The sequence below is a fragment of the Lonchura striata genome, chromosome 2 (assembly GCF_046129695.1).
Source record: "Lonchura striata isolate bLonStr1 chromosome 2, bLonStr1.mat, whole genome shotgun sequence".
In the NCBI taxonomy this organism is placed as follows: domain Eukaryota; kingdom Metazoa; phylum Chordata; class Aves; order Passeriformes; family Estrildidae; genus Lonchura; species Lonchura striata.
This window is the reverse complement of record NC_134604.1, coordinates 23571704-23599647: the sequence shown is the minus strand read 5'-3', so window position 1 is coordinate 23599647 and position 27944 is coordinate 23571704. Positions and strand designations below refer to the sequence as shown.

The window sequence follows — 27944 nt, the reverse complement described above, 5'->3', positions numbered from 1 at the left end:
CATCACAGCTTTTTAAATCCTTGCTCTAAACATACAGCAGCAAAAGAAAGAGTGGAAGGTGTGATTTCTGCTGGCACCTGCTCCTTGAGAACATGGAACAGGTAAATGGGTGCACTCACCACCCCAGTGTACCATAATCATGCTTTTCCTTCTAGCAGATGGCAAAGAGTTCAGCATCTTGCTTCTCCAGGATTGTGTGTTCCACTTAGGATAGTCCTGTTTTGTCACTTTACATGGAGGAATTCTCCCTGGTAATCTGCATCATGCAGCATAAAGTGAGCCTGGCTCCTGCATGAAGCCAGCTGCCACCTTTTGTCACCTCTGAGCAGCCCTAGCAGGCACAGCCTGTCCTCAGCCCTGGCCACTGGTCCAGCAGTAACACAGAGCAAGTGGCTGCTGCCCTGAAACTCTTGTGGCTTCAGGGTGCTGAAGCCTTCTGGCTGCTGGAAGGTTTAACCTGCACTGAAGATGGACAGTTGTGTCTGGAACACAGAGCCTGTGCCTCCAGAGATGAAGCATGTGCAGTAAATGGGGAAGAGACTTTTCGGGATTCTGATAGGCACAGGCAGGTGTTACACCACAGCAGCCTCTCAGACGGGGCAGGGAGAGGGGAAAACAAGTAACCAGCAGACACCAGCACTGATGTGTACCAGCTCCATGTTTCAGGTGCTTCAACTCCCTTGTGCTGAGGCTGTCTGGGAATGATAAAGATGCATTTTCTGTTTGAAATAGGTGCAGTACTTCTTCAAGATTCTGGACAACTAACAGGCTCCATCCTCACCCACTGCAACAGACACGCACACAGAACTGTGTGTTCATTCATTTATTTGTCCAATGTTTCAACCTGACTGAAATACAAGATCAACAAGAGCACTGTACTCCTGGCTATTATTACATGTTAGAACATAGAGTTTTGCACTTTAGACAACATTTAACACCATTCTATGGGGTACTGCATTGCTTTTATAAAGTTTAAAATAAAGATTTATTTTCAAACATGTGACTTTGGTTTATTTCATACATTACACTTTCTTGCAGAAAAAATAAAATTGTACAACTGCATAAATATAAAATTCTTCCACCATGAAAATGGCTAAAACATTCAATAAAGACATTAGCACCACAGTGTGCGATGCCTTCAGCAGAAAAAAAGAAAAAGAAAAGAAAATATACAAAGCAAAGAGTTATGCCTATCACTGAGGAGAGTGATAGTCTGACCCGGTCTCTCACACAACATACTGGAGGATAAGGGAGGAAGTGGAGAGAGAGACAGCATTCGCTACAAAGCACAGTACATAATCACCTATTCTTTTTAACTTCACTTAAGTTAGTTTCCCTGCCACCCCTCCAAATAAGATACCCTAACACCACAGAAAAGCCAGAAGCCTTATGGAGTGCTGTTAAATATCATCTCACAGGTGGGCCTTTCTTTGAAAAGGAACAAAATAATGAGAAGTTTCATGCCAGTTCTAGTCCCATTGAGTATTTACACCTTGGACAGCAGAAGTCTTTGCTCACAAGAAGTAGAAAACAGATACAATACATGGCTTGAAAATGACCAGAGTATGCACCTATAGTACTGTACACTAAATAAAATACACAAGGCAGCAATATTTAGGGGCCAGAAACACTGCTTACTACAAGTCAGTTATGGAATCATAATTTACAGTAAAAATGGGCACGTCCCAAGGCTCAATTTTGTTTTCTTTTGTCATTTACAGTAGAATAAATATTTGTCACTATTGCTACACTTTGTTTACATTCTAACCTAGTAAATGCAGAAAGCTAGTGTAAAGCATATAGATTACGTGTAGGTCCCATACGTATGACAGTTTGTTCAAGACTAGTAGGTTTTCTTTTTTGTTCTATTTTTTTTTAACCTTTTTAAATGGCAAGGAGGAGGGGGGAGGAAGAGAGTTGTGCTTACGATCAGCTGCTTTTTATGTAGAATTTAATATCAAAGCGTCCCTGGAAGCGGTCCTTGTCGCTGTAGACGATGTTCTGCCCGTAGGCCCTGCACTCCACGCGCACCTCCATGTCGTAGGTCAGGTTGGTGAACTGCACAGCCACCAGTGGCTGCAGGTACCGCGGCTGCAGCAGCTTCCCGTAGTAGGGGTAGTACTGCAGCCCAAAGCCAGGGTAGCCGCCTATCCCATAGTACTCCACCGCGCCGATTTTGTCTGCATCTTCCTCTCGCTGCAGGGGGCAGAGGAGGCACAAGCAATGACACCCACCCAGACTGGCCTTTGGCAGCCCTCAGCTGTATCAGCAGCTGATTTCAGTGAGACCGTGACCTTCCGTGCGGTCAGTGCTGGTCCCCACCATGCACAAGAGCTGCTGGTGGTTCACAGGACATGTCAGCGCACAGCAGAGCTTCGCTTCATTTAAAGCCTCTGCCACTTACACAGTTAGAAGCCACCAGAGCATCCTGTGGTACAATTGTACGGGCTGTGGCTACAAAAATTCTGCTGTTTCACTGTTTTGTACATGCCAAGTATGAAATCTCTTCTGTGGAGGCCTTTTATTTGGCTCCTGCACAGCACTTGGAAGCCACATGGCTACTTTTGAAGATACCTTTAACTATCTTGCCCTGCTTTTAGCCCATACTGTGAAGGCAGCACTAACTCATCCATCAGTAGGGCTTTGAGAAACTTCTGTTATCCCAAATAAGAACCACCCCATTTGTCTATGGAAAGGCAAGCAAAGGGACAACTACACTTGGACAAGGGCTTAGTCATCCCCTGCAGCATTTCCAACTTACCTTGGCAACACAGTGGACAGGGATGAGATTTGGGTTGTATTTTGCCATTACCTCAGGAGGGAGGCTTTCATTGACTGGAGCCTAGAAGAAACCCAGAACAAGGGAATGTTACACACTGGACACTCTTCTGCAGACAGAAACACCTTTGCAGCAACAAGGATCAACAGTACCAAACACACACCATTAACTGAAATCCTTTCTAAGCACAGTTCAGAGGCAACACTCTCAGTGGTTCTTGGGACAGACAAGTAGTGTAACACAACTGGAAGCAGGGGATCTTCACCCAAGCTGTTCAGCTAGCTGTTCTTACAACTGCACCTGCTGTGGATACAAGCAGGTCAGGCTGGGTTTAGTTACATGGTGTCCCTGAGGAAAGCATTTCATGGCACAGTGTCTATTGCTAGCGGGGCTTGTTTATGCGAGCTCTGGCAGTGGCAGGATTGCACTGGTGCAGGATTTGGCACCCGCCCGCCAGGTGTGTGCAATCAGGACTGGAAATGCACAGAAAACAACACAGTGTGGCAGTCTCACCCTGACACTGCTGAACTTCAACACCACCAACAAGGAAGGACAAAAACTCTGGGTGTATCAGAGAAAGGTGAGTGCCAACTCTCATAGTCCAACCACTAACACAGCTGGTCTTTGGTCTTTTGAGGTGTAACAGTATTGCTTGACCATACTGCAGTTTCAGATCTGTCTTACAAACACTTTTCCAATGCAAGAATGACAGGATCTCTGCTGTAGTGTGGAACCACAAAAATAAATATTGTCTTGGATACGTTGTTTCTAAGTGAAACCTGCGAAGTCATTCCTGACTAGACTGTGCTGTCTGTCTAATGCAGTCTGGAGGTCTCCAGAGCTCCATTGGACAAAAAGAGAGGAACACGCCATGAGAAACCCTTCTCTTTCCCAGTCATCAAACATGCATATTTCATGTCAAACCACAGTACATTCTCCTAAAATGTTTCCACCATGCATCAGAAAAACCAAAAGCTTGCTCATTTCTTTTAGCACAGGACGAGCTCCCTTTGAAGGAAGACATTCCTTGGGACTCATTAGATGGCACCAATTCCCATCCACAAGTGCCCTGACAGATGGGAGTGAAGGTGGCCTAGAACACCATTTACACTGTTCTCCATCCAAAAGAGAGTGTCAAGTTTTGCACCCCACCTTAATTAACAGCAGTGAATTCTTAAAAGAAATTTTTAGTATTTTAATGTACTGGGAAAAAAAAAAAAAAAAACCAGAAGGAAAAGCCATGAATACCCAGATTAACAACCTTCAGCATTACTGAAAACTTCCCTCTGGGTGAAGGACAGAGCAACCAGTTGGCAGAGATATCCTAAAGCCTCTGGAAAACTACATTAAATTAACTAAAGACCTCCTCACCTTTCTTGCAGCTGTGCCTGACTTTCAAATGTATTTACTCTTTTTAGAGTCTGTGTTTCACGCTGGTATTTAATATTAGCATTTCGTAATTTAATTAACTAGTTATGGCAAGGCAGACAAGATTACACTGCCTGAGGAAAAGAATGGAGTGGATCAGGGCATAACAAAATGTTCTGATGTTACTGCAGAGAGTGTTGGTCTGGGCTGGTCCCATGGAAGCACAGAAGAATTTAAAATTGAATTTATCATTTGAAGAAAATGCCCCTTTATAGCAACTCTAATAGCAGGCTCAGAAGTTAGCAGATAAATAACCAGGAAGTTGCACTGTGAGGTTCACTGCTACTTGTTACCAACTTGCAGTGCACAACTTTGACTGCTTTCAATTAAAAGCATTTTTAAAGCAAATTACTCAAATTGTCTCACAATTTATCCTCGGCAGAAAGGGTTTAATACTGATCCCTTTCCAGAGACCAAAAAGCAGACACAGCAAATCTGCAGCTAACCCTTCCTCCCAGTCAGTAGCTTCTGCTAGAAATGGAAAAAAGATACTTACCTGAGGTTTGAAGCCAATAATTCTGTTGAGCTTAACAAGGATGCATGGTTTGCCATCCTTGTAGCCGTAGCTGGGATCATTTAATCCAGAACAGTTTTCCAGCCATTCACGTCTGAATCTGCAGACCTTCTTCTGGCCCTGGGCATCATTATATGGTCCTCTGTCTTTGTATTCAGTAGGTGTGTCTGTCACAGTGGGGGAAGGAAAAGGCACCATATGCAGTGGGATCGTGTACATGTCACTTACACGTCCCTGGGCAGGTGGGATTTCCCTCACCAGGGCAGTTAAGGCACTCCACAGACCCATACCCAGCCAACCCCCCATGCACAGCTCCTTCCAGACCAGCAAGTTTTATGGAGTTCTGTTTTATAACTGAGATTTCTTCCAGAGTCACCTGGCTCAGAGACTAATTTTTTTTTCTGGGCAGCTTTTTTTAAGTGGGTTCCCCTTAGATTTGATACAGGCATATTATGAGGTGAGAGTCTCATTCACATGATTACAAATAACCTATTAAGGGTAAACACCTCCTAGATGTTTGACTGCACAGCATGAAGAGGACCAACACTGGCTTTAGCAAAGTCATCAGTAAAACCCCTGTGGCTTTCAGAAAGAATAAGGTCAGCGCCACCTTCAGAGTCAGCTGAAGTGTTCTCCAAGTGAAATGTGGGGTTCCCAATGCTACAATAAGCTAAGTATTGCCCAGTGTGGCCTGCCCAAAGGAGATGATTGAGCAGCCAGTTAACCAACATGCTGCTGGAACAGCTGAAGACCAAGACCACCACTGCTCAACCTCAGCTTCTGGTGGACCTGACAGAGGCATCATTCAGAGTCCTCAGCTGTAGGAAACAATCGAGACTTACCGCCACAGTCCTGAAACACGATGTTTTCAGTTTGTTGCTCAGCACTGTAGTCCCTTAAGAAATTATCAAGATTCCTCACATAGGGTTCATAACTTCCGGCTTCAGAGGCAGTAAAGGTAATTTCTGTCTTTTGAACCTGGGGGATTTGAGTCAGTCCTAAGAAAAGCAAAATCAGAGCTGTACAGCCTCCAGGCGACACCAAGATCCTAATAATAATAATCTCTATTTTTCAGAATTAAGAAGTTTGACAAAACAGCTTAAAAGCTCACTGGAGGAGAGGTTCTCCTCTTTCCAACAACAGTCTTAAAATATTTATCACAGTGTTTATGTCAGGTAAAAAGACAAAAAAATCACAAAATGGAGAAGTGAGGCTACAAAGTTAAGGCTTCCTTCAAGAAAAACAGCCAACCACAGGTCCACTGTGCACTTCTGCCTCCTCCTTGAGGACAGAAGGGAAGCGGCATGAGACCAACCACACAGAACATAAGTATCCCTTCAAGTGTCTGCAAACTCTGTGTTTAGGATACAGCACAACTGTCCAGTCGTGAGCTCCTGCAGTAAAAGACAAGAGAGGTTTCCCAAGATTGGTCACGCTCTGCCAGCTGGAATCTTTGTATCTTTGTGTGTCTCCCCTGTGGGATGCGGGGCAGGAGACATCTTCTCCCTTAGTTAATCCAACTGCCTGAGCACTGCCTCCTCTCTTTTCACTGCCTAATTGGGTATTTCCGACTGTACAACTCATCTTCTGAGCTCTCTTAGCAGCAGCTCATCACCAAAGAGGTAGTAGGAAATGCCACCACACAGAAGAATTGTTTAAAAGACTCTCCAGATTCTGGGTTGTGCTAACGAGCTCAGATATAGACTATAATAATGATGCATGGAGAAGAGACTATAAACAAGAAATGCCTACAGACAATGAAAAGTATCATCTCCTTTGCTCTTCATTGTAGAACTTGGAAATAGTTGCTCCTGTGCAATGTTTAGGTCACATTTTAATTGAAAGTATTGATGCATGGCTAACGCTTTAATTTAAGTAATGGGAACTGAGTTCATGCTGCTTTTGTGGCAGCCACTGTAATTACTGAGGTCCTGACTTCAGTTCAATTTGTCCTCTTCATTTTAGCAAGATCAAGAAAAGGAGCAAGGGAGCAACATTTGCTTTGACAGCTTTCAGAACAGGCCTGTTGCCAAGGAGCTCTGCTGGTGCAAAACTCGGGCAGCTTAACTGGCTGGCCCCAGCCCACAAGAGCTTGTGACTCCAGCAATTTTTCCAAAGCCACTTGAGTGCCTCTGCTCAGTCCCTCCGCAGACCAATGCACCACTCCCCCCAGCCACTACCCACTAACTTGGAATTTGTAACCTAGGACAAAGATTAGCTTTGTTCCCCTAAACACAGCTCCTGGTTGCCAAAGATTGCAAGAAGTCCCACAAGGAGCTCTGCTCAAAAATCCCTCTACTACAAATGGACCGGGTTGAGTTTACAAGTTTAAAAGCAATTCTCTATTTCTCTAGCACAATGACATCCCACCCTCCAAAGTCATTTGCTTTCAACCCATTTTCAAGCAATTACTCATTTTCTTGCTTCACAAACAGTTATATATAGAAAAAATGTGCCAGTTTCCATTTTAGTAAGGGACTTCAATCCCATCCTATCAAGCCTTTCTCATGTTACCACTCAGCTGGGAAGAACAGACTCAGTCACCTGAAGTGACTGTCTGGAATTGCAGCAGAGGCAAGCCAGGCCTTGGGTCCTCTCCTGGGTCTGCCTTTTCCAGAGTTCAAGTTACAGGTGACATACATATTCAAGTGCATAAATACAAAAAAAAACCCCAAAAAACAAAACAAAACAAAAACCCCCAAGAAAACATGGCCAGGCTTGTTAAGTTCCAGTCAGTCAAGTGAAGTTGTCAGTTTTGCTCAGGATCTCCCCATCTCTGTTTCTTGTCTTGGCCAAGGTAACATATAGGGCACCCACACAGGCCTGGCAAAGGTGACATGAAGGTCAGCAATAAACCCTGTGGTTTGTAAAAGCCATCCAGGAGAAGATCCCTGTTCTCTCTTGAAGAGAGCCCAGCCACTGATAGGTACAGTCCAAAGCCAAGCCTCTGCCCATCAGACAAGTGACTTGGCTGGAGAACACACTCCCATCCCAAAGCATCCCTGTCTCGCACATCTCCACAGAACTGCCATGAAGCCCAGGCAGTACGTCCAAGCAGCTGTTCCAGTGGCCAGCACAAAGGAACCACTGTTCCTGCCAGGTCGCCTGTGGCCCAATCTGGGCTGTTTTCTGTCTAATTGGGAACATTTCCAGGTGGATGGATGAACCAGACTAGACCAGGCTTTGGCACATGAGTGGTTGCTTTTTTTAGGATAGGAGAAAAGTGGAGATCAATCTTCCCACTTACAAAGCAAGAAAGAAAATCTTTATGAATATAAAAGACTTGTCATGAAAAATAACTTTATCCTAATTAAAAAACTGTGTTACTGGCTTCTACCACAACTTCCATTCTCACATGCCCTGCAACTGACTGGAAGCAAAGCCCTAAGCCCTGATCATTTCCTTCTGTACATCCCATAGCCAAAGTAAAAGCTGCAGTGCTGTTAGCAGAGCAGCACTATCACTGAAACCTTAAGCAATCCTGTGTGGAAAACCAAGTGTGTTGTACAACAGCAGAAGGTAACCTCTGCAGAGGTTACTAACCTTTCTGGAACATTCTTTCACCCCCACTTGGGAACTTAAGCAAGCAGGACAAGAAAAAACATTTAAAAGGTGAGCCTTTGCAGTACTACCTGGCATGTGTTGCCAGACAGCCAAGAAAGTATGTGGCTGGCATGACTGAAGCTTTTAGAGGCTGCATGCACATGAGGAAGCCATTCATGAGGAAGTCCTATGAGGGAACAGAAACAAACCCACAGGTGCTTTCAGAGCCAGGAATCTAACAACCCTCTCCCCATCCTCAGACTATAATCTGTATGACACAGCTCTGCATCTTAAGCTATTACAACTGAGATGCACATGGTGTCACATGGTTATGCTGTTCTTTCCACTTGAAAGAATGAAGTCATCATTGCTAAAATACTGACAAATTAGAAAATTGCTGCAACTGGCACTTTAGAGTGCCTTGCTAGGAAATAAGACTCTCCTCTTCACTTGGCTGACATTGTCCATATAAATGATGAGCAATGCCTTGAGTTGGTAATAGACACCACCTCTTGTTATCTGTGACGATACAAAGACATCAAACACCAAAAAAAAACCCACGTAAAGTCATTTGAGGTTTTCAGTTCCATTTTCAAAATGCCATTGCAGATGAAAATCCTGTTTATCCAAGTTCATTTAAAAACAGTTTTCCACATAGATTTTATCATTCTAAGCTGCAATAGCAGGACTTCAGAAGTAAAGCGAGAAGTCAGGCTTGTTATTAGGAACAGTTGTATAAGGCCGTAGTAACCACTCCTTGCTCCATCACACCATGCTCATCTCCAAGTACCAAGTAATCTTTGTTCCAAATGAGTATGAACACTCCTGAGATGACACAGATGACAAATTGAGTGATCACTACACCCTCCCCCAGCTCACTGTGCAAGGATAGATTTTAAAAGCCATCATAGCAAACAATGTCCTTCCAAGCTTCCAGTCAACCTCATCCCCAAAGTACAAACAGCAGGTGCAAGTCTTCTGCAAATGCAGCAAAACCTGCTTGGCTGCAGCATCCTGGAGACAGATTTTCCCAAGCACAGGTGCTGCTGAGATGACAGAAGCAAAGAAGTGCAACTTCACAGGAGGCAGCACACACTCCTTTGAAGCCTCCCTGCCACCTTGCTGCTGCTGTCCAAGCTAAATAAGCCCAGTGGGGAACACACAGCAAAGATGTGCACTCTACAATTCCATGATGCACTCACTGCCCAGCAGTGCCTGAAGAAGGGACACCTGAAATCCCCTAGCTGGAGCAGGGATTCTTCCTTCTGGCCATCACTGACAAAGCTTTGCCTCAGGCTGCAGTGAGCTCGTTTCCTCCACCAGCCCGGGAGGGAATGCTGTTCTACGGGATGCACACCACAAGATGGCAGGATACACAGCCCAATTTGCATTGGGGTGGAGAGGAGGAAAATGAAGCATTATTTTTTAGGGATGCTTTTTAAGAGGCAATATCCTCATCCTTCACTAGTAGCAGGATACGTCCTTTTTGTTCAAAGCAGAGTCTGAGCCTGCAGCACACGTGGAACTGGGAGCTGGGGTTGTCGCAATGGCAGAGCTGGACAGGCAGGTGAACTGCACTGTCCCTTCCCCCATCACAAGACAAAAGACAGAAAAAAACAGAGTAATGGAAAGGTACAACACTCAGCTTGCCCTGAAGCCCTGGATAACATTCCTGTTGTGTTCAATGCAGAAGCCAATTACCATATTAATGACACTTGGCTACAAAAATAGCACTTTATGGCTTTCAATGTTATACCCACGTCAATAACTCAATACAACACCCTGTAGGTTCTGCTGCCATTACAAAATCTGTTGTATTTCAGAACAAGAATGATATTGTAGCAGCCCCTACAGCATTTTCTCTTGCAAATCCTGAAGGCAAGTTAAGTTTTCCCTTTCTCAAAGCATTCTGGGTTGACACAACAGTGACTTGCCCAAGAAGAACAGAGCACTGTAACAAGAATAAAACCAGCTTTTCTGGCTCCCTAGAAAATCCAGGGCTTTATCAAGCCACCAGTATACTTACTTGGCTCACAAATTTTCCCACAAGAATCAGGAATTAGAATTGCACAACATCCTACTATATATTGTTCATCATCTGCAGGCGTCTCAGATCACAGAAAGTTCAAGTTTGGTGCTCACCACACGTATGTTCCTTAACAGAATAGTAGCTGTGCTTGCAGCACTGGGAAGAATCCTGCACAGCCAGAGAATACAGGGATTGCTGACCCCTGAACAGCAGTGCAGCCACTCACTACCTGTCAGTGTCTGAAAGCCTGCATTAAAGGGCAATTTTGGACTTGCAGTTTCATGACTGCGGTGCTACAGGACAAGCAATGTACTGGATACTAAGTGCCAGCCTCTGCCATGCCCTACACCAGCTTCTCCACATCTGTAGGAAGTGCTGCCAAGTGATGCTCTGCAAAGGATCTTACTCTATTTACTAATTATCTCTTTGAAGTTTTATGCATATGCCATTGCAGCTTGGTTCAAAACCGTTTACTGGCTCCCTACTGTCACACATTTGAGGTGAATTTTGTGATTTCAATACCCATCCTGAAAGCTTATTACAAAAGATTCCTGACAATCTTTTCATTGTTCCTCCATTTTGATTTCTGCAGTACACACACAAGAGTGTCTTGAAATTCAATTTTTTTTCTTTGTTAAAAATGAAGCCCCAGAAAAACTGGTGCAGTATGCAATTAAGATACTAATAAAAATCCTCTGCAGACTGAAATCTTTCACAGAAATTTTACCAGAGTTGCTTTGAAATTGGAACAATAAACTGCTGTTTCACAGAGAGCAAACAGTTTACCTAGAACAGGTAATTATGTGACATCTGGCTGAACAGCTGGGCTATCTGGTGAGACCTCAGATCCATGGGTGCCTTTGCTAATTATTTCATGAAGGGGAAAAAAACACTACTGAGTAACCCCCTGCCCCAGCATTAGCCATGCCCAATGGCTCTGGGCAGTATCAGTGACAGTCCTTCCTGCAAATGTCAGGGTCCACTGCAGAGATTAAAAGAGCTGCTTTCAGTGCTTAAGACAGCATATGCCCCAGCCACAGTGGTGGTACATGAAGAAGTGTAACACACTAACCCAGCAGTTCCAGCCTCTGTTCTGTGTTTAAAGCATGCCAGTAGAAAAGCAATTACCTGGAAAAGATGACTTAGCTGAGCTGTAACACCATTTGGTGACAGTGACATTCCCTGTGTTTAGGGCAGGGATTCACAGCATTACAGGCAGTGGAGCTGCGAGACACAGCGCAGCACCAGGGCCAACTTGTGTAGTTACAAGCCACCAGCCTCACAATTGTCACTTAAATACCACCGTTATTAAAAGCTTCTGAACTGTTTCACAGAGCAACTGGAGACGGATCGTTAGGATGCCCAGTGCCAGGCAGCCTCAAGGTCATTGGCAATGTGGGAAAGCAGCAGTTGCGCAGCTCCCCCTGTGCTTCAGCCGCGGCTGCGGCGGGCGTTGGATCGTACAGCGCAGCCCTGGCAGGTGCAGTGCGAACCTGCAGCAACCACTGGCTCCTCCTGCCCTGCCCAAGGCCGGCTTGCCACAGGCACTGCCCAGGCATTCTGAGCAGAGATTTCCACTCTCTGTGAGGACAGGTCACAAGTCAGCCGCTACCAGACTCACCCTCCCTTCACCTCCCACACCAGTCAGTGCAATTCCCACTAGAGAGTGCCACAGTGTCTCTAGAGCACAGGGTACTTTGGTATTGGATAAAGCAATTCCGTGAGCACTCCCAGAATTGGCACTGTCCTCTTGCTCCATGTGCACACTGCTTCCCCTGATAGAGCCAGCATTTTATCTTTATCCCTTCACTTACCCATGTGAACAGAGTGGTTCTGAAGGAAGAAAAACTGAACCCAGCTTCTTCATACAGCCTGTTCCCAAAAGTAAAGCCTTTTAGCCTCACCCCATCATTTCAGCTTAGGGGAAGTGAAAACCAAAGCAGATTCAAGTTCCTCTCAGAGAGGAGACATTTTTCCTGTGATGCAACCTTTAATTTTAGCAGGATTTTCTTCAAACCCAGTACTGTTAACACAGAAGGCTGAGAACATACCCACCCCCTACAAATGTGTTGCAGCAGCAACACGCTTATTTCATCCTCTTCTTGAGGTGAGTAACCAACCCCGCCTTCCCAGAACAGCTTGCACAAAGTCAAACACTGCCTCTTGTTTAGTTACCTGGAGGTGCCACTCGATCCTGGTATTTGGGCTCAAATTCACTGACAGTAAGCAACATCACTTGGATGGTCCCGATGAATATACCTGCCAGGCAACCGTAGAAGATGACATAGAAGAGGAGAATCTTAACTGCAAGAGAAAACAAACAAAGAGGAATCAAATCAAGCCCTCATGGCAGTCATGTTTCAGGACACTACTACTAACCTTTGCCACTTGCAAGGAGGAGCCCAGCACACGAAATTCAGACGTTACAAAGACATCTACGTAACAGAGAGATTATGCCCTGATGCAGACAGGAAATGTAAGGCACTCCAGTTGTTTGGTGGTGGGGAAACATGAGCCCCTGAAAACTTAGAAATCCATTAATCAAGGTTTGAGCTTATAAAATATAAAGACTAAACTGTGTTCCCCCATACCTTCAAGGATCCCTTGGCTGACCCAGCACAATCACCTCAGGCCCTCGCACTTGACACCAAGTGCCCCACAGCAAGCATGAGTGTGCTTGTAGGATACTCATTCCACACAGCCCTGGGGCTCAAAGCATTTTCCAGGAGCAGTAACAGTAAATGTTTCATTCACATTTACAAGCCATTGTAAAGCTTGAGCTCTTCTAGTAATTCAGGCCATCACCTCCAAAAAAAGACAATGTGAAAAAAATTCAGGCCCAATTCACTTCAGTACTCCATCTCAAATGTAGGAAAGTACTCTTAAGGTATTGAAATACTGCGTATTTACCAGCCTTGTGTGCCTACAAAGACACTCTGGCACTGCTCATACCAATTAGAGTGAATTACATAACAACAAAAGACTGTAGTTTCAGTCTAAAGGGACAGTCTAGATTCACCTTGTGGGGGGGGACTGGGAAGATCAGAGAAGAGTCTGGAGATGCAGCCCAGCTCTGGGTATCAGTTCCCAGTTTACAAGGATGATCTGAACACATTAACTGCAGGCTAGCATGCTGTACTACGCACCACTACAAGGGTAGGCCAGACTATGCCAAGCAACTGTATTGCTCATCAGGCTGCAGGGACAGGCAGAGGCCAAAGACAACTTGAGAGCTAGCCTGCTTGGTTTCAGACTGTCCTCGCCTAATTGCAAACAAAACAGATGTAGCTTATTTCGAGGACTTGAAGTGATGAGCTACTAGAAAAGGGCAGTAAGTAGTGGGTGGGAATATCCCTCCTCACTCCCCAGCTCCATCACAAAAACCCCTCTACATTATTAGAGAAGCCTCACAATGAAAGCTGGCAGTTCTGGTTGTTCCAAGTCTATGAAAGACAGGCAAACAGGAGGGCAACCCAGAGAAAACAGAGGTTGAGGGACACTGTCAGAAAGGCACTCCATCCTCTTGTCTTCCTCGTGTGCACTGGAGGTAGCCAGGGCTGGAGGGCAGAGCTGGGTGCAGTAACATGGTGCTCCAGGAGTTAAAGCACTCTTTGGTATCCAGGCAGCGTAAAGCAAATGGCCGTGACGTCAGGGACGTGTGGAAATTTTTTCCAGAGCACGGTCATAGGAGGTGCTGTTGTAACAAACCAAACACTAATGCTGTTGTCTGCAGCGTAATGCCTTTGAGTTTTGTAACATCAAAAGGCAAACGCTGGGAGGTAGCTTATTTAATCAGGTTCCCAGTCAGGATGCTCTAAACGCCAAAGACACCTTAAAGGTCAAAGCCACTCCAAGGTCTCGGAAAATACGCAGTGGGTCTAGAAATCGAGCACCACAGGATTGAAGGAAAAAGCTTCTTGCAACAGGTAGGCTTATAACAGAAGAATCTGATCATCAGCCTGCAGCTCGACTCAGCAAATGGAAATCAGTCATAGGCAGGTAAGTACGGGCACTCTGGGAGAAGGACCTGCTTCAGCCTCCACGTTTGAAGCACTGCGCAGTTGCCTGGTGCCTCAGGAGCAGAAAATACCTCTCCATGCGCACCCACAACCCCATTCTGCTCACGTAAAGATACGGCAGAAGCCTGCTCTATTCCGCCTGCCAGAGCTGCCGGCTCTGAACGTGGCACCTCCGGCCGATCCATTATAATGGGAGCTGAATTCAACATCGCAAGGGTGGCAACACCAGCTGTGGTTGGCAGCAACTGGAAGACTGTTATTTGTGTGAAGAAATTAAAAACCTCTTTAAGCTAAATGCAATGAATACATCACAAGCATTTATGAGGAGTGCATATAGAGCCATTTCCTTCTTGTGGAGATATTAAAAGTCAATTGCTCTTTCTCAGCGGAGTAAAACTCGCTTAGTTTAATTTATCCAGAGAAAACAGAAAAAAAGAAAAAGCCTCTGTAAGGTCTAAGGCAGATGAGAGCTAGGAGGTCAGGGTCCCCCGGACAGCGATGTTCCCGGGCCGGGCCAGTCACCAGGAAAGGAAGGAGACCCAAGGACAAGGCGCCCTCGACAAGGTCGGCCCGACCCCGCCTCACCCCCGGACCCACCTGGAGCCGCGCTTGGGGAGCAGCACTCGCCGGCTCCCGCCCCAGCGGACACCGAGGGGAGAGAGAGCAGGGGGACCCCGTCCCTGCCTCCCTCGCCCCGCAGGGACGCCCTGTAGCCAGACCCCCGCCCCGGCCGCAGCCCCGCCGCAGCCGGCGGAGGCGGAGCGCCGGGGCCATGCTGCAGCGCCCGCCGCATCGCCGCCCCCCGGCCCCGCACTCACACCAGCTGCCCCCGGTGCGGCCCAGCAGCTCCTTCTTCTCCGAGTTCCAGATGAATTTCTTCCAGTTGCCATCACCGTCCTTGGCCTTCCCGCGGGCCATGGCGAGCGGAGGGGTGGGCGAGAGGCGTGCAGAGATCTACAGCCCTCGGCGGGCAGATCGGCCCCGGAAGGTGCGGGTAGGTACGCCCGCCCCGGCGGCACCGGCCCGACGGGGCAGAGCGGGGGAGGCGGCCGGGGAGGGGGGTGGGGGGCCTCGGGAGCGGCGGGCGAAGCGCGGACGAGCACACAGGGCACGGAACAGCCGCGCTCCCCGCGCAGCGCCCCTTCATATACACCGCGGGCTCCGCCCTGTCCGCACCGCCACCAATGCGGACCGTCGAGTGCTCCGCGGGCGGGACCCGAGGCGGGAGGGGGCGCGCCGGCGGCGGGTGGGGGCGGAGGGCTGCGGCACCGGCAGGAAGGGTGGGTGCGGGCCGCCTGCCGCCCACCGGAGCTTCGGCCCGCCGGGCCGGGCAGATGCGTGCGTGCGGCCGCGGGGGCGCGCGTCCCTTGGCCAGCCGTAGCTGCGGACGCGTGTGTGCGCGCACCCGCACACCTGTGCGCGCGCCGGCCCGCACACGTGCCCGGCCGTTCCCGGTATTCCCACCCCGCTCGCTCCCTGCGGTCCCTGCTGCCCGCAGCAGCGCCTGTCGGCCGGGCGCTGCTGAGCACCGTCCGTCTCCTGCTCCCGGCCGCCCACCCCGCTCCGCCGGGCCCGCCACACTCCGGCGGGCTCACGTGTAACGCGGCTGCGGAATAACGAGCGCCAACAGCGCTCCCGTCCCGGCCTCGCATTCCGCCGCCCGCGTCCTGGGAGTCCCCGCCGGGAGGGGCGGGCAGCGGCTCCCCGGCGGCAGCAGGACCTGCCCATCCCCTGTGGCGGGAGGGACACAACTCGCACACGCGACAGCCGCCGCCCTTGCAGGGTGACCTTCAGGGCGCTGCACAAACGCCACTGCCGCCTCGGGGTTGGGGAACACCCAGCCGCCGGCAGCGCACCCTGGCCCGGCCGGGTGGGGTTGGGGGGCTCTCTGCGGGGACGCCTCTTTGATCACAGGTAACCAATGTGCCTTGATCCCCCGGTACCATTACAGGACAGTTAAATTAAATCTGTGCATCCAAGCATTGGGTTTACCCCTGAACTTCCTGTCGGGTTGCAATATTGTATTCCACATGTTTTCTTGCCCTTAAGCTAGTGATACATTCTCTGAACTTTAGTTCCATCTATCTTTTTTTTTTTTTTTCCTTAAGATCTGGAATCACAATGAATGCATACAACATGAGCCTTTCCATGGTACTACCTAGCAGGTGCACATTCTGGTAGTTCCCTGCAAGAATGACCTAGCCTGGAATCAAGTACCACCCAAACTCAACATGCTCTTCACAGGTCTCAAGGAGTGGTCTGGCCACCACCATCACATACCCTTCCAAAGCCATTAAAGCTAGCATTTAGGGCACAAGTCATAATGAGGCACCCTTCTCCATGGCTACAACCAGCCCCTGAAGCAACTAAGGGACCTGCTTTTTTAGGTGCTCAGCCTTACTTGACTGCAGCCACTCTAGGTCCAGACAGGCCAGATACCCTCAAGCTCGCAACCACACTCATGGCAGTGGCTGAGGATAGTTCCTTAGCTTTAGACATGCAACCAGACTCCTCAAAGCCATGAAGACTTGTAGGTCAGAGATACAAGGAGGCTGTGTGCCTAGAAGGCTGTGTGTGTTTCATTGGGAGTGTCTGGTTTGATGAACTCACCTTGATATATTATACATGATGAAAGGGAGCCAGATGTGCCACACAGATTTTCATCCTGGGTTAGGAGAATCAGCTCTCAGTGGTGTTTATGTGATGGAAAAGAGCTGGAGAGCCATGGGGAAGAAGATAGTTGGAATCCGTCTTTTCTCCTTGGTCGGAGCTGGTCAGAGCTGGTCTTTTAAAGAGCCCTGGTGATGGTGGTTGATAACAAAAGCAAACACAGACAGCAGTACCTGATACCCAAGCGAACATCATCTACGCTGCAGGGAGGATGGTATCAGTTACAACTTAAGGCAGCTGTGATTACAATAAGCCAATAAATACACAAGCACTGCTGAAGGAAAACCCACCCATTTTTGACTCCCCAGACCAGAGTGTAGTTGCTACTCTTGCCAGCTAGTCTGTTGCTCTCAGCTGCTGGCCTGAGAGCTTGCAGCTGCAAGTCTGCAGTGGTAACTGAGGAGCTGAACCAGCTTTCTTTCTAATGACCTGGGCGCAATTTATAACTCAGTCGTGCTACCCTACAAAGGACAGCAGTTTGGGAGTTATATATGGGTTCCTGGTGGTGTCACCCAGGCATGAAATCTGCTCACCAGACAGCCTGCCCTACAATGTTATGTCTTGTGTTATCCACAGGCCAGGACCCAGTTCATCTGCTCTGTAGGAGAAACAACACATGAGTTAGGTCAGGGCACATGCAACAGCAGCAGTCAGTGCAGCCCTCTCCTTGCCTTCTACCTGAGCAATAGGGTCATCCAAAGCAAAACAGGCATGAGACATTCCGGGAGGTTCAAGGTGATACTGAAATCAGGGAAGAGCTGAATGGGGATACACTCTACCACTCTACCACAGCATTATTTCCTATGACTACAGAAAGTGAGTTTGGAGAAAGCAACCAGAGAAGATCTAAAGAACTGTACCACAATTACATAGTAAAAGGCCACCCAGAAACATGATCTTCCTCTGAGCATGGCACACCATCGCTACGAGCTCCAGTGCTGCAGGAGCTCCTGGCTTCATCAGTGTTTATTCAGGGATCACCAGGAAACTCTCTCCTCTTCCTGCAAGCATCTGTATTTCTGTATAAATACACAGACAGGTCCTGTTGGGTTGGTGGTGGCAGAAGTATCTAATCCCTGTGAGTGGACAGGCTGGGGCATGCAGGATGTGGAATGGACAAAATGCCCTTCCATGAGGGTCGCAAACCATTCTTGCCAAGCTTTTGCAAAAGTGAAGCTCTGTCCTGTGCATGCTCAGGATATGCGCTTTACTTGATGTCTGAATTATCCTCTCAGAATCAGCAGAATAGGCAATGAGGTGCCAAATTTTATTCAAATTTACTGTTTGTTTGGCTGCTCAGATATCAATCAGACAGTCTCTAAGGCCATGACCGTATGATCTGATTTTTTAAGGCGATAAGGGCCTGAGGCAATGTTGGAAACTGCCAAGAACAAAATGTGCAAAGCAATGCATGTCCAGGAGATTAGCTGCAGGACGAAGGATGGGGTTAGGGAAAGCTGTGCACTGACACCTAGGAAAGAACAGCCTACAGGATGGAAGTTGCTAAGCATTTATCTCACTGCCTTGAGCATAGCCATCAAAGAGATTTCCTGCTTCCTTTCCATCTCCTGCTTTGTGGGACTGGAAGAAAGCACCTAGAGCAAGGAAAGGTGCTCACTACGGGGCAGGAGGGTGGACAACTATTTCTAATGTAGCAGTGAAAGAGAAATGGCCAGTGCAGAGCAAAGCAAAGTATGGATTTGTCTGGCTTGATTAGTGCCATTTTAGTGCCATTTTTGGGGGGAAGGGAGACTGTGTTGCTTGCTGATGGTCACACACAGAAACTTCGGGCAATGTGTGATCTAGAAACATCTCTGAAGAAGCCTGTGATGCAGGCTGTGGGACCAAGTGCAAGTTATAAGGTGACAGAAGTGTGCAAAATGGCCTCAAGTCGGTACTATTCCATGGGCTGCCACTGCAAACAAATGGGGATGGGCACACCCAGGAGCTGGAGAAGGGCAGCTGTCAACTGCTTGGCACCAAGCCTGCATCACACACAACAGGTGAGAGAGGATGAGGAACTGAAAGGCAGCCCTCAGACAGCCATCAAGATGCCAGGTGGCAAACAGCCATTTTATAGTCCTCTGGGGGCCTTGAGGCGAGGGTAGTGACCCTCAAGAACTGCCCTCAGGGTCCCAGAAAAGTGCCAGTGTTTGGTCCACATGCCAGCTTTTTGGCCCTGCAGGACACTGCCTTGGGATTGTCCTCCAATTTTCTGCCTGGAATGTTCAGGAGAAAAAAACCCATTCAGGAGCTGCTACACATAACACTGGTTCAAGCAGGGTATGTTGTCTCCCAGGACAAAACTGTCTTTCAAATCTTCCTCCTTCCTCTCCTTGTTCCTCTTACAGTGTGGGGTCACTAGTGATTAGATACACAGATATATCCAGTTGGTTCCCTGAGCACAGTGACTGCACAATTTAAACAGATTAACTGCCTATAGCTGTGCAAAGTGAGGTAACTAAGGTCAAGGACTCATGAACTGGTAGGCCCTGAGAAAGTAAATATGTGTAGAAATAACCTCCCTCCAAATTCAGACATGGGGACACTATTCTTTTACTTAATGTCAGCTTTAGTTCTGGTGGAGTGCCTCCACAACTCACCCCTGGCAAAACGAGGTGTAAGACAACAGCCAATAAAACAGGTAAGTGACACTAAGAAGCATGTATGGATAGAAAACACAAAAGTGTTTGAAGCATTTGCGCCAAACTTGTTTTGCTGAAGAGGAAAAAAAAATAGCAGACAGCTGATCATGCTAAAGATGATAGCATCCTTCAGCTGGATTAAATGATAACCAGGGAATGACAAAGACAATTTTGAGAGAAAGAATGAGTTGGTTGGAAAGACTGTATAAAAGAAAAATAAAAACCAGTAACAGAGTAGGGAGAGGCCTCAGACTGTCAGAATCCAGCCTGGGACATTACAGCTTCTCCAGAGGTCAGATGCAGCAATTCCCCATCCATGTGGCACCATCAGCAGCAGGCATCCAGTGCACAGCCTGACCCCATGGGTGCAGCATGTGGGACTCACCCTCTGGGCGGGGGTGAGACCTGCTGGTGTCCCTTCCTGCCAGCAGGTGCATTAGCTGATTGTAGGGAGTGGTGTGGGCACCCCCAGAGCTGGAGTGCCCACAACTACAGTGGGAGAAGGACATACCTGGGGGCACCTGTGCTCCCCATGTCAGTGAGAGAGGGGTTGGTGCCCACGTGTCTGGGGATTAGTTACAAAGGTGTGTTTAGGAACCAGCAGGAATTTATAAGTGTTTTCTAAGTGTCTAACCTAGTGGTTGAACTGCTGTATTGCTGACATAGACCCTGAATGTATAGTTCATGGATTGTCCATTAATTACATGTCCTTAATAAATCAATAAACCATTTCAGTCCTGTTTTGGTTTAACTTATGTGAGCTGAACCACTTTTCCCTGCCAAAATGACCAGCTGATACAGTCTTTTCACCAGTCCTGGTGGGAGAAGGTCTAAATGCTCAGTGATAGAAGAATAAGAATCACTTCACATTGAACAGGTGACTATGTGCAGAACAAAAGAAGGGTTTTGGGGTGGACTGGATGGCAGGTAAAGACAGAAAAGGGGGATGCAATAGAAACAATGTGATATGTGCCTGGTGTTTGATGATTGGGATAAATCTAGTAGACAGTGTGGGGTTCTGGTGATTGCTACAGTGAAACCTGCCAGCTACCAACACTGTTCTGATGGGGACAAAGGCAACTTGGGAAGGCATCAGAAGTCATATCATATTGCCAGAATTTCGCTTTTGGGCTTATATGGAAAAAAAATACTCTAATCTCACAGAAAATAATATGAAAATACTGTCTTGCATGAAATCTACCATTTTCCTTGGCACATCTGGAAGTGATCACCACACAGGGAGGGAGCATTATCCAGGAACTAGCTATGAAACTATCAAGAGCACTTGTTTTGTGATAATGGGCACCTGGAACCTTACTAGACCAGTAGCCAGCTTCCTGGTATGCAGCCACCAAACTCAGGCAGCTACATGAGCTCCTGATGCAGCCAGCAGCTGCAAGTCTGAGGCACTGATACAGCTTCACCCCTGCTGGTCCAAAAAAATTGTCCCCGTTTGGCTCAACAGGCTGCTAGCCCTTTTCTGTTCAGGCAGTAAGATTGCAGAACTTCATTCTCCACTTGGCCCTGATCATAAGCCCTGTATGGGGTTTCTAATGAAAGTTGTATTTGGGCACCAGCCTGCTTGTCTACTCCAGTTAGAGCTCTGCTCTCCCCAGCATTAGCCAGCCCAGGACATCCAGCAGGAAACCAAGTCAAAGAACGAGAACTGAATAAACTCCAAAACTATTTTGAGGCCTTCTCTAAAAGAAAAAGGAAAACAAAATTTCTAAAAGGAAAAACAAAATCAGAGTGGAAAAATATTTCTATTTTTATCCATCAGGAGCAAGACTTAGCAGCACACAGGAGCTGGCAATGGGAATGGTAAGTTCAGGTTCGACTTGTTCCTAAACATCAGTGGGATGGTACATGATTTACAATGCCTGCCAGAGGCCTTTCTCCTTCTCCTTATGGGAGGTATTTTTCCTGAAACTATTCACAAATGTATGTGGTAATTTTAAAGATCACTCCAGCATTGTCCACACTAGAACTTCTTACCAGCTGAGGGTGGAGGTCTCTGCAAACCAGAGATCCTGCTGCCCATTGTGGGCTTCTTGATGGACTTTGGTTTGGCTTGGGTTGTCTGGTTCCACTGTGACATCCTACAGTGACCAACACTGCACCCTCACTTGAAGTTACAATGACCTGTAGAAAACAAGCACTTTTTCACTGCAGAATCCCTCTACAGTGGGATTACATTCAATAATAATAACTGGAAATACATCCAGTTATTATGACCAAAGACATCATGCAGCTGTGATGGAAGCTGTCTGCCTTCATTTCCCTCATGTGAATTTGGTGCTGTGGTAACCATTTTGGAATCTGAAATTCCCTTTTCTCTTTTAGCCAGTCTTATGGACTGCAGTACACTACACAGCCTGAGAGGCATTATCATGCAGTCCAAAGGGGACAGACACATCCAACAGGTGTTTAAAAAGCACTTTTCTCATTATAGTTCTCATATAATTTTTTATTATAATTAGTAAGAGTTAAGAACCTGACCTGTGTGAATGATTTAAAAAGCTGGATGAGCCTCACTGTGTTTTTTAGATGCTTGTATATCTTGGAAAATCTGCTTTATCTTTGTGCTCAGATAGCCAGGATATGTTTGACATGGGCGTTTGTAACAGATCTGTGTCAAAGTGAATCCATCCTGCAACACTGTGATGGGACCTGGGCACTTGTGTCACTGGTGTCTAGAGACTGATCAGGCATTTCTCAGAAACTCTCAGTCCTGGCTAAATAAGGTACCACCAGTGACTGCCACAGACAAGTGAACACCATGAGCAAACATCTCCACTGTGTCTGCCTAACAATGGGACAGGTTGTGTGCTGTGATGCTGCTGTTATTGACATAAGGCGATACCTTTGTTTTCCCCTTATTTAAACCTATTTATCAGCTGAATAACACAAATCCTTGGAGGATATAATTGTGACAAGACCTCCAAGTCCTCTAGTTTTAAGTTGCACTTCTTTTTTCACAGGAAACATCCCCAAAATACCAACATGCAAATCGGTTCTTCTGCATGTTAAAAGAATTCCCCAGGCAACCAGGACGAGGAATCAAATAGAAATTCCTTTTTCTCCCCACCCATATTTCCTTTTGGAAATGCAGTCACTATTGGTAATCAAAGATTATCTACTATTTCCTGATATTCAAAGCACTTCACAAATGAACACTCCTTACCAAAATGGTCATAGCTAACCAGTTTTGTTACAAGCTAGTTTTGGTGGCTTATAAGCACATGAGACTGGCAACACCCATAACACACCAAAGGTCCATTTAATCCAGCATGTCTTCTCCAGCTGTGGTCAGTACCAAATATTTAGAAAAAGAGCTTAAGAACAGGGCAGGTACACAGTGATCAGTGTGACCTCCCAGGTGCCAGGAGTATGCCACCTAGGGATTTCCCAGGCTGGGGAGTGCACTGGCAGCTAAGTAAACTGGGCGTAGTCCCCAGCCTAATCTGTGGCTCACTTCGGAGAAGCAGTTTTTATCTGGCACGTTGCACCTCACCCTCCAGCCTAATGGGGTGACTGCAGCCCCTACAAGTTCACCTGGGTGAGCTTTAGAGGCCAGCAGGGTGCAGGGGTGAGGGAGGTGTCACCACAGCCACACACTGGTGCATTTCACCACCACCCATCAAGAGGGTTCAGAGCTGTCCCTGGTCTGGCTGAGTAAGTCACCATTAGCCTCAGGGTGCCCGCAGATCAGCCTTCCCACGGGGTTTGCAATTACAGGCGAACCATAAACCTCGGTGTACACACAGTAGTTCACCTGGCGAGAGAAGTACCTGTCTTACTGTCACGCTGCTATTTGAGCATCCATGTGTCAACACCACCAGAAAACAAACAAACCACCTACAGCACAAGAGTGCACAAAGAGAATATTTCTCCTTCTTCAGATGCAGCCTCCTAGTACATGGGAATTTCCTCTCATTTTTCCAGCAAAGTGACCGGCTGAGGTGGCCTTTGCATTGTCTGTGGTGACTCTCTGACTCATGGTCTGCCCTTGCCACATGAGGCTTGCCACATGGAAGGACACATTCTGCTAGGCCCATACTTAATTTATAAGTGCTAATTAATTGCATAATGGATTAGATAGCAAGGTCCCTGGTCTATATTGTGTTCAAAATGCCATTTGGAAATAGGCTGGTATGGTTAGTAAGATGGCTGCTCTCTTAAACCTGATACCTTTGTAAGAGAATCTGTCCCAGCATTATTGATGAAGCAGAACTGTACAATAAAGATGTGTATTTTATTCTCCAGGAGAATGTTTCTGAGATGGCAAACATTTGGTCATTAGGAAGGCTGATTAGTGTGCTTCATTCCACTTCATGCAGTGGGATGAATATCCTGTTTTAAATGTAAAGCAAATAGTTTCCTCGAAGAGCTTTAAATGTCATCAGTCTCTTAGAAAATGCATGCCAGTAGTGCTCATGTGACTCTGAAAGCTGTTTAGTGTAACTTTTGCCTCCACTTAGGCCCACGGGGTGTCCATGAGTGAGAGCAGCTGTCTGTGTACTGACAGCCCTGTTCAGGTCAGGGAGGCTCTGACCTGCCTCTGAACTGACAGTCTGAAGCACTGGACAGATACTGCTGTTTCAGTTCTTCCACGTTTATCTCAGGGATCAGGTTTCCAGGAATCTGCTGCAGTTGTGTTTCCCTAATGAAATGGCACAGGAAAGTCATCCACATCAGGCACTGAACAGGCCTGCAAATCCCCTTCTCCCCCCTTGACTTCCAAGCACACTAAAGAGTAAGTGCACGTCCATGGTTCTGGCCCTGTTTTGGGCAGGTGCATGTGGGACATGGGGAGCTGGTGGCAGAAGAAAGAGCAAAGCAAGTGTTTTGCCACCTCAGATATGGCTCCATGCAGGTGACAGCATTGTCCTTGCCAGCTGGCAGGTGTCTGAAGAGGCTGCAGCTGGGAGCCTTGCACAGAGCCACAAGCAGCTGCCCAGAGCCTGTGTCTGGTGCACTTGGGAGAGAGGGCTGCGCATGTCTGGCCCCGTGCCTCCGGCAGAGCTTTCGAGGCATTGGGGAACTGGGTCTGGCAGCAGCACCCTCCTGAGGCAGGGAAGTCCCTATTTCATCAGTGGAAGAAACTGTGGGTTTACCTATATGGAGATACTCCAGAAACCTAATTTGAATGAACTTTGCAAGTGCTGAAACTTAAGAAACTTATTTAAACTGCATTAAAGCCACATGTGAACATTTTAGCTTAAGAATAGCATTTGATTTAGCCCACCCTTATTAAAGGTGTCCACTTTAATAAAATTGACTTACCTATTTAAAATCCATGCCTCTAGTTCACTTAGATGAATTTTTCCCTCCATTTTCTTTTGTAAAGAAGAAGGGTCTAGTAGGGGATTATCTAAAAGAGGTGTGAGGAGCAGAAGTGGGAGAGACCAGACATACACAAGTACTCAGGGAAGAAGCTTTTCTCTCCACTGTCATTCTTCCACTTCAGGAGTTGTTTTCTGCAGATCTAGCACTCTTTTTCTACCCTTTCCACATCAGGCTTTGCAACAGACCTGAACAGGATAGGCAAGATGGGAAAAGCAAGATAGTGGTTGTCTTGTCTGGCTCCAAGCAACACTATGTAGAAAATTCATGAAAATGCCACAGTCCTTTGAGACTGCAGTCTGGGGATCATTTATTATACCCTTCCAGCACAACACAGACAGTATAATTTCATTCCATTACTTCTTGAGTCTGCCTGATAGTTTATCTTTGGCTGAAACATAAAGTCAGGTATTTGCAGCAGTCAAATTTTCCAGGCATTTTGCTGGATACATGCTTTCAATTGAAATCAATTTTGCTTTTAGGAAACTACTCTTTTATAATCTTTTTCCCTCTGACAGACATGCATTCTGTGCAAAATCATAGTCCTTGCCTTCTTGGGGATGCAGCTTTAAAAAACCTAAAGGGGGAACACTGGTATTTTTCCAAGGGGGCTGAAATTATTACATCAGAATGAATGCAAACTTCTCCTAACCTCAAATACCTGTCACCTCTATGCCTAGGTTCTTAAGGACATAAGGTGACTCCTTTTTTTAATCTCAATGTGTCAGCAAAACCTGCAAGCTTTGCAGGGTGGTGCCAGCCTCAGGCACCCTGCAGGAGCCAAAATGAGGATCTGGCGGGCAGCTTCAAGATTTCTTCATATATAAGCCACAGATTTAGCCTTTTCTCTTTCACCACTCAAATGGCAGCAGGAGGCTGGGCAGTGCAGAGAGATGCAGACACACATTGGACTAAAACATAAAAATGAGCAAGACAGAAAAAATGGAGAATAGCCTCTCTTGGGTAGGTAATTAACTCTTAAATATTTCAGTCTTAATTCAAGACTAAATTAATTCAAATATAAGAGCACCCTCACTGTGCTGCACTGTCTCAGCATTCTGGGATCATCAGTAATGCTCAGAACATGTGAGCAGTTCTCCAGTGCTGGACCTTAACACGACAGTAAGGACAAGAGTCACCACTTCTTACCTTTCCCTCAGGCAGAAAGCAAGAGATGGGAAAAGTGACTTGGCCTTGTTCATAATGGACAGATGTTTACCAGGGCACTGGAGGCAACACTTACAAATCAAATTATAGTGACACTGTGCTTGGCCCATGACTCATGGACCCATGTGGCCAAAGCCAGGGGTCCACAGCAGAGCTGGGCACAGTTGTCAGGTAGAGGTCTACACATATGATCTTCTCTTGCAACATTCATATACACTCCCCATCCTGTCTTTCTACTGCCAGGACCCCTGGGGCCTAGACCTTTCCCCAGGCTGCCAGTCCTCCATCTGGAAAACTACAGTGCTCTGAAAAGCCCTGTGGAAACAAGGTTTGAGTTATTAACCCATCAGGGACCTATTCCCAGGCCCTTCTTACAGTACCCCTATGTGAAGTCAAATAAAACTCTGTTCAACTAAGCCTAAGAAAAATGCATTTGTTTGCCTAATTTTCTCATGTGCCACAGGAAAAAAAATGGAATTGTTCTTTCTGAGCAAATGAGTTTTAGCTTTTCTCATTAGCTTTTCATAATCTGTAGTGCACAGATTAGGAGGAAAGGACTTCCAGGAATTTTGGCTGAAAGTAAAATGACTAAAGGTCAAAACCTAGAGCAAAATAAGACTTCACTGGTCCAGATAAGTTTCCAGCCTCCTTCTATCACCATTGGCTTCATAAAGAATTTAAAAATAGCAAAAAATGACAGAACCAGACACATCCTTACCCAGGTAGTGTAATGTGCTGTTCAGGTAATGTGCTGTGACTCACACAGGCTGATCTACTGTAAATAACCAACTTAAAAATCAAGGGCTTATCTGTACTGAAGTGTCATTTTTAGCTTGGTTGCATCAATTTAGATCACTGTGGTGAACTTTGCGTGACACTAGAGCTGTGAAATCTCCCACGGCCTAAGGCAGACACAGACACAAATTATGACATACCCTGGGACATCATACATACAGTCAGACCTAAAGGACCATCCACTCTCCTCCAAGCCACTGCACCTTCCACTGCACTGTGCCCATATGCTAGAATTGAAATAAGCTGAGGTGAAGGGCACCCTTGAGCACATGGATGCAGTATCCTGAATCAGAGCCGGTTGGAAGCCTCTCATGTGTCATCCTCAAGCCTCAGCTTTGAACCAGATGTGTGCCTCTCCTAGGAGCTGCACCAAGGACACCAGACTACTGCGTGGACAGAGGAGGTGCCAGCAGCACACAGCTGGAGCCACAGCCAGGCTGGGCTGCACACCCTTATCATCTCTGCACTGCCTGCTCTGAGTGAGGTGGGGCTCCCCTCTGCAGCAGTGAAAGCCATGGAGAAGAGCACCTAAAAAGGAAACTAGTTCTTGAGACATGTATTTTTATTTCTTTTTTGGCTGACATAACTGTGTCAGCACTAGGGCATTCACAAGCTCTTTTTTTCACACTCTATCCAGCTCAGCTTCATGAGAAAAATGGTGAAATGTAGGCCAATGCTCTTTAGAGCCAGCTAATCCTTTTGATTTCTATGAGAGCAATCAAATATATATATCTGATCACAGGCAGTGAATGTTACAGCCCATGGCCAGTGGAAGAAGAACATGCTCCATGGAGTGCTGCTTTCAGGGAAGTGGGACGCATTTGCTTGTGCTCAACCTGGAGTGTGGGCAGGGCTTTGGGGACTGGAAGTGAAGGTCACCCTCACTCACCTCTTGCATGGCCTGCCTTCCCTGCTCTGCAGCTTTGGGACACCCGCCTAGAGGCTGCTGCTGCTGGCTGAGGTACTGAGGAGCACGAAGGAGCAGGGGGAAGGAGCCCTGCTTCACAGA

At 46.9% G+C, this 27944-nt stretch overlaps 2 protein-coding genes and 1 long non-coding RNA gene across 4 annotated transcripts in view; 2 read left to right on the top strand and 1 right to left on the bottom strand.

Annotated features, from left to right (window-relative positions):
* NME7 (NME/NM23 family member 7) overlaps positions 1-1000 on the top strand; it is an 85116-nt gene extending 84116 nt beyond the window's left edge. For both annotated transcript variants that reach the window (XM_021549004.1, XM_021549003.1), the window contains one exon: positions 733-1000. In XM_021549004.1, the coding sequence (XP_021404679.1) occupies positions 733-765 (33 nt within the window). In that variant the 3' untranslated portion in view covers positions 766-1000. The remainder of the gene's footprint in view (positions 1-732) is intronic.
* On the bottom strand, positions 809-15347 carry ATP1B1 (ATPase Na+/K+ transporting subunit beta 1). The gene is made up of 6 exons (XM_021549005.2): positions 15131-15347; positions 12469-12597; positions 5564-5719; positions 4704-4888; positions 2762-2842; positions 809-2196 (listed from the first exon to the last, which is right to left on the bottom strand). The coding sequence occupies exons 1-6, from the start codon at positions 15228-15230 to the stop codon at positions 1930-1932; spliced, it is 918 nt and encodes a 305-aa protein (XP_021404680.1). The 5' UTR covers positions 15231-15347; the 3' UTR covers positions 809-1929.
* LOC110480735 (uncharacterized) overlaps positions 14005-27944 on the top strand; it is a 113861-nt gene continuing 99921 nt past the window's right edge. The window contains exon 1 of the long non-coding RNA XR_013339450.1: positions 14005-14219. This is a non-coding gene — a long non-coding RNA (uncharacterized LOC110480735). The remainder of the gene's footprint in view (positions 14220-27944) is intronic.

Excerpts from the sequence above, each read along its gene's own strand:
- ATP1B1 (XM_021549005.2), bottom strand. The coding sequence starts at position 15,230 with ATGGCCCGCGGGAAGGCCAAGGACGGTGATGGCAACTGGAAGAAATTC. Across the intron at positions 5,720-12,468 it reads GGATCGAGTGGCACCTCCAG|GACTGACTCAAATCCCCCAG; the intron begins GTAACTAAACAA and ends TGCTTTTCTTAG. Across the intron at positions 2,843-4,703 it reads TTATTGGCTTCAAACCTCAG|GCTCCAGTCAATGAAAGCCT; the intron begins GTAAGTATCTTT and ends GGTTTCTTCTAG.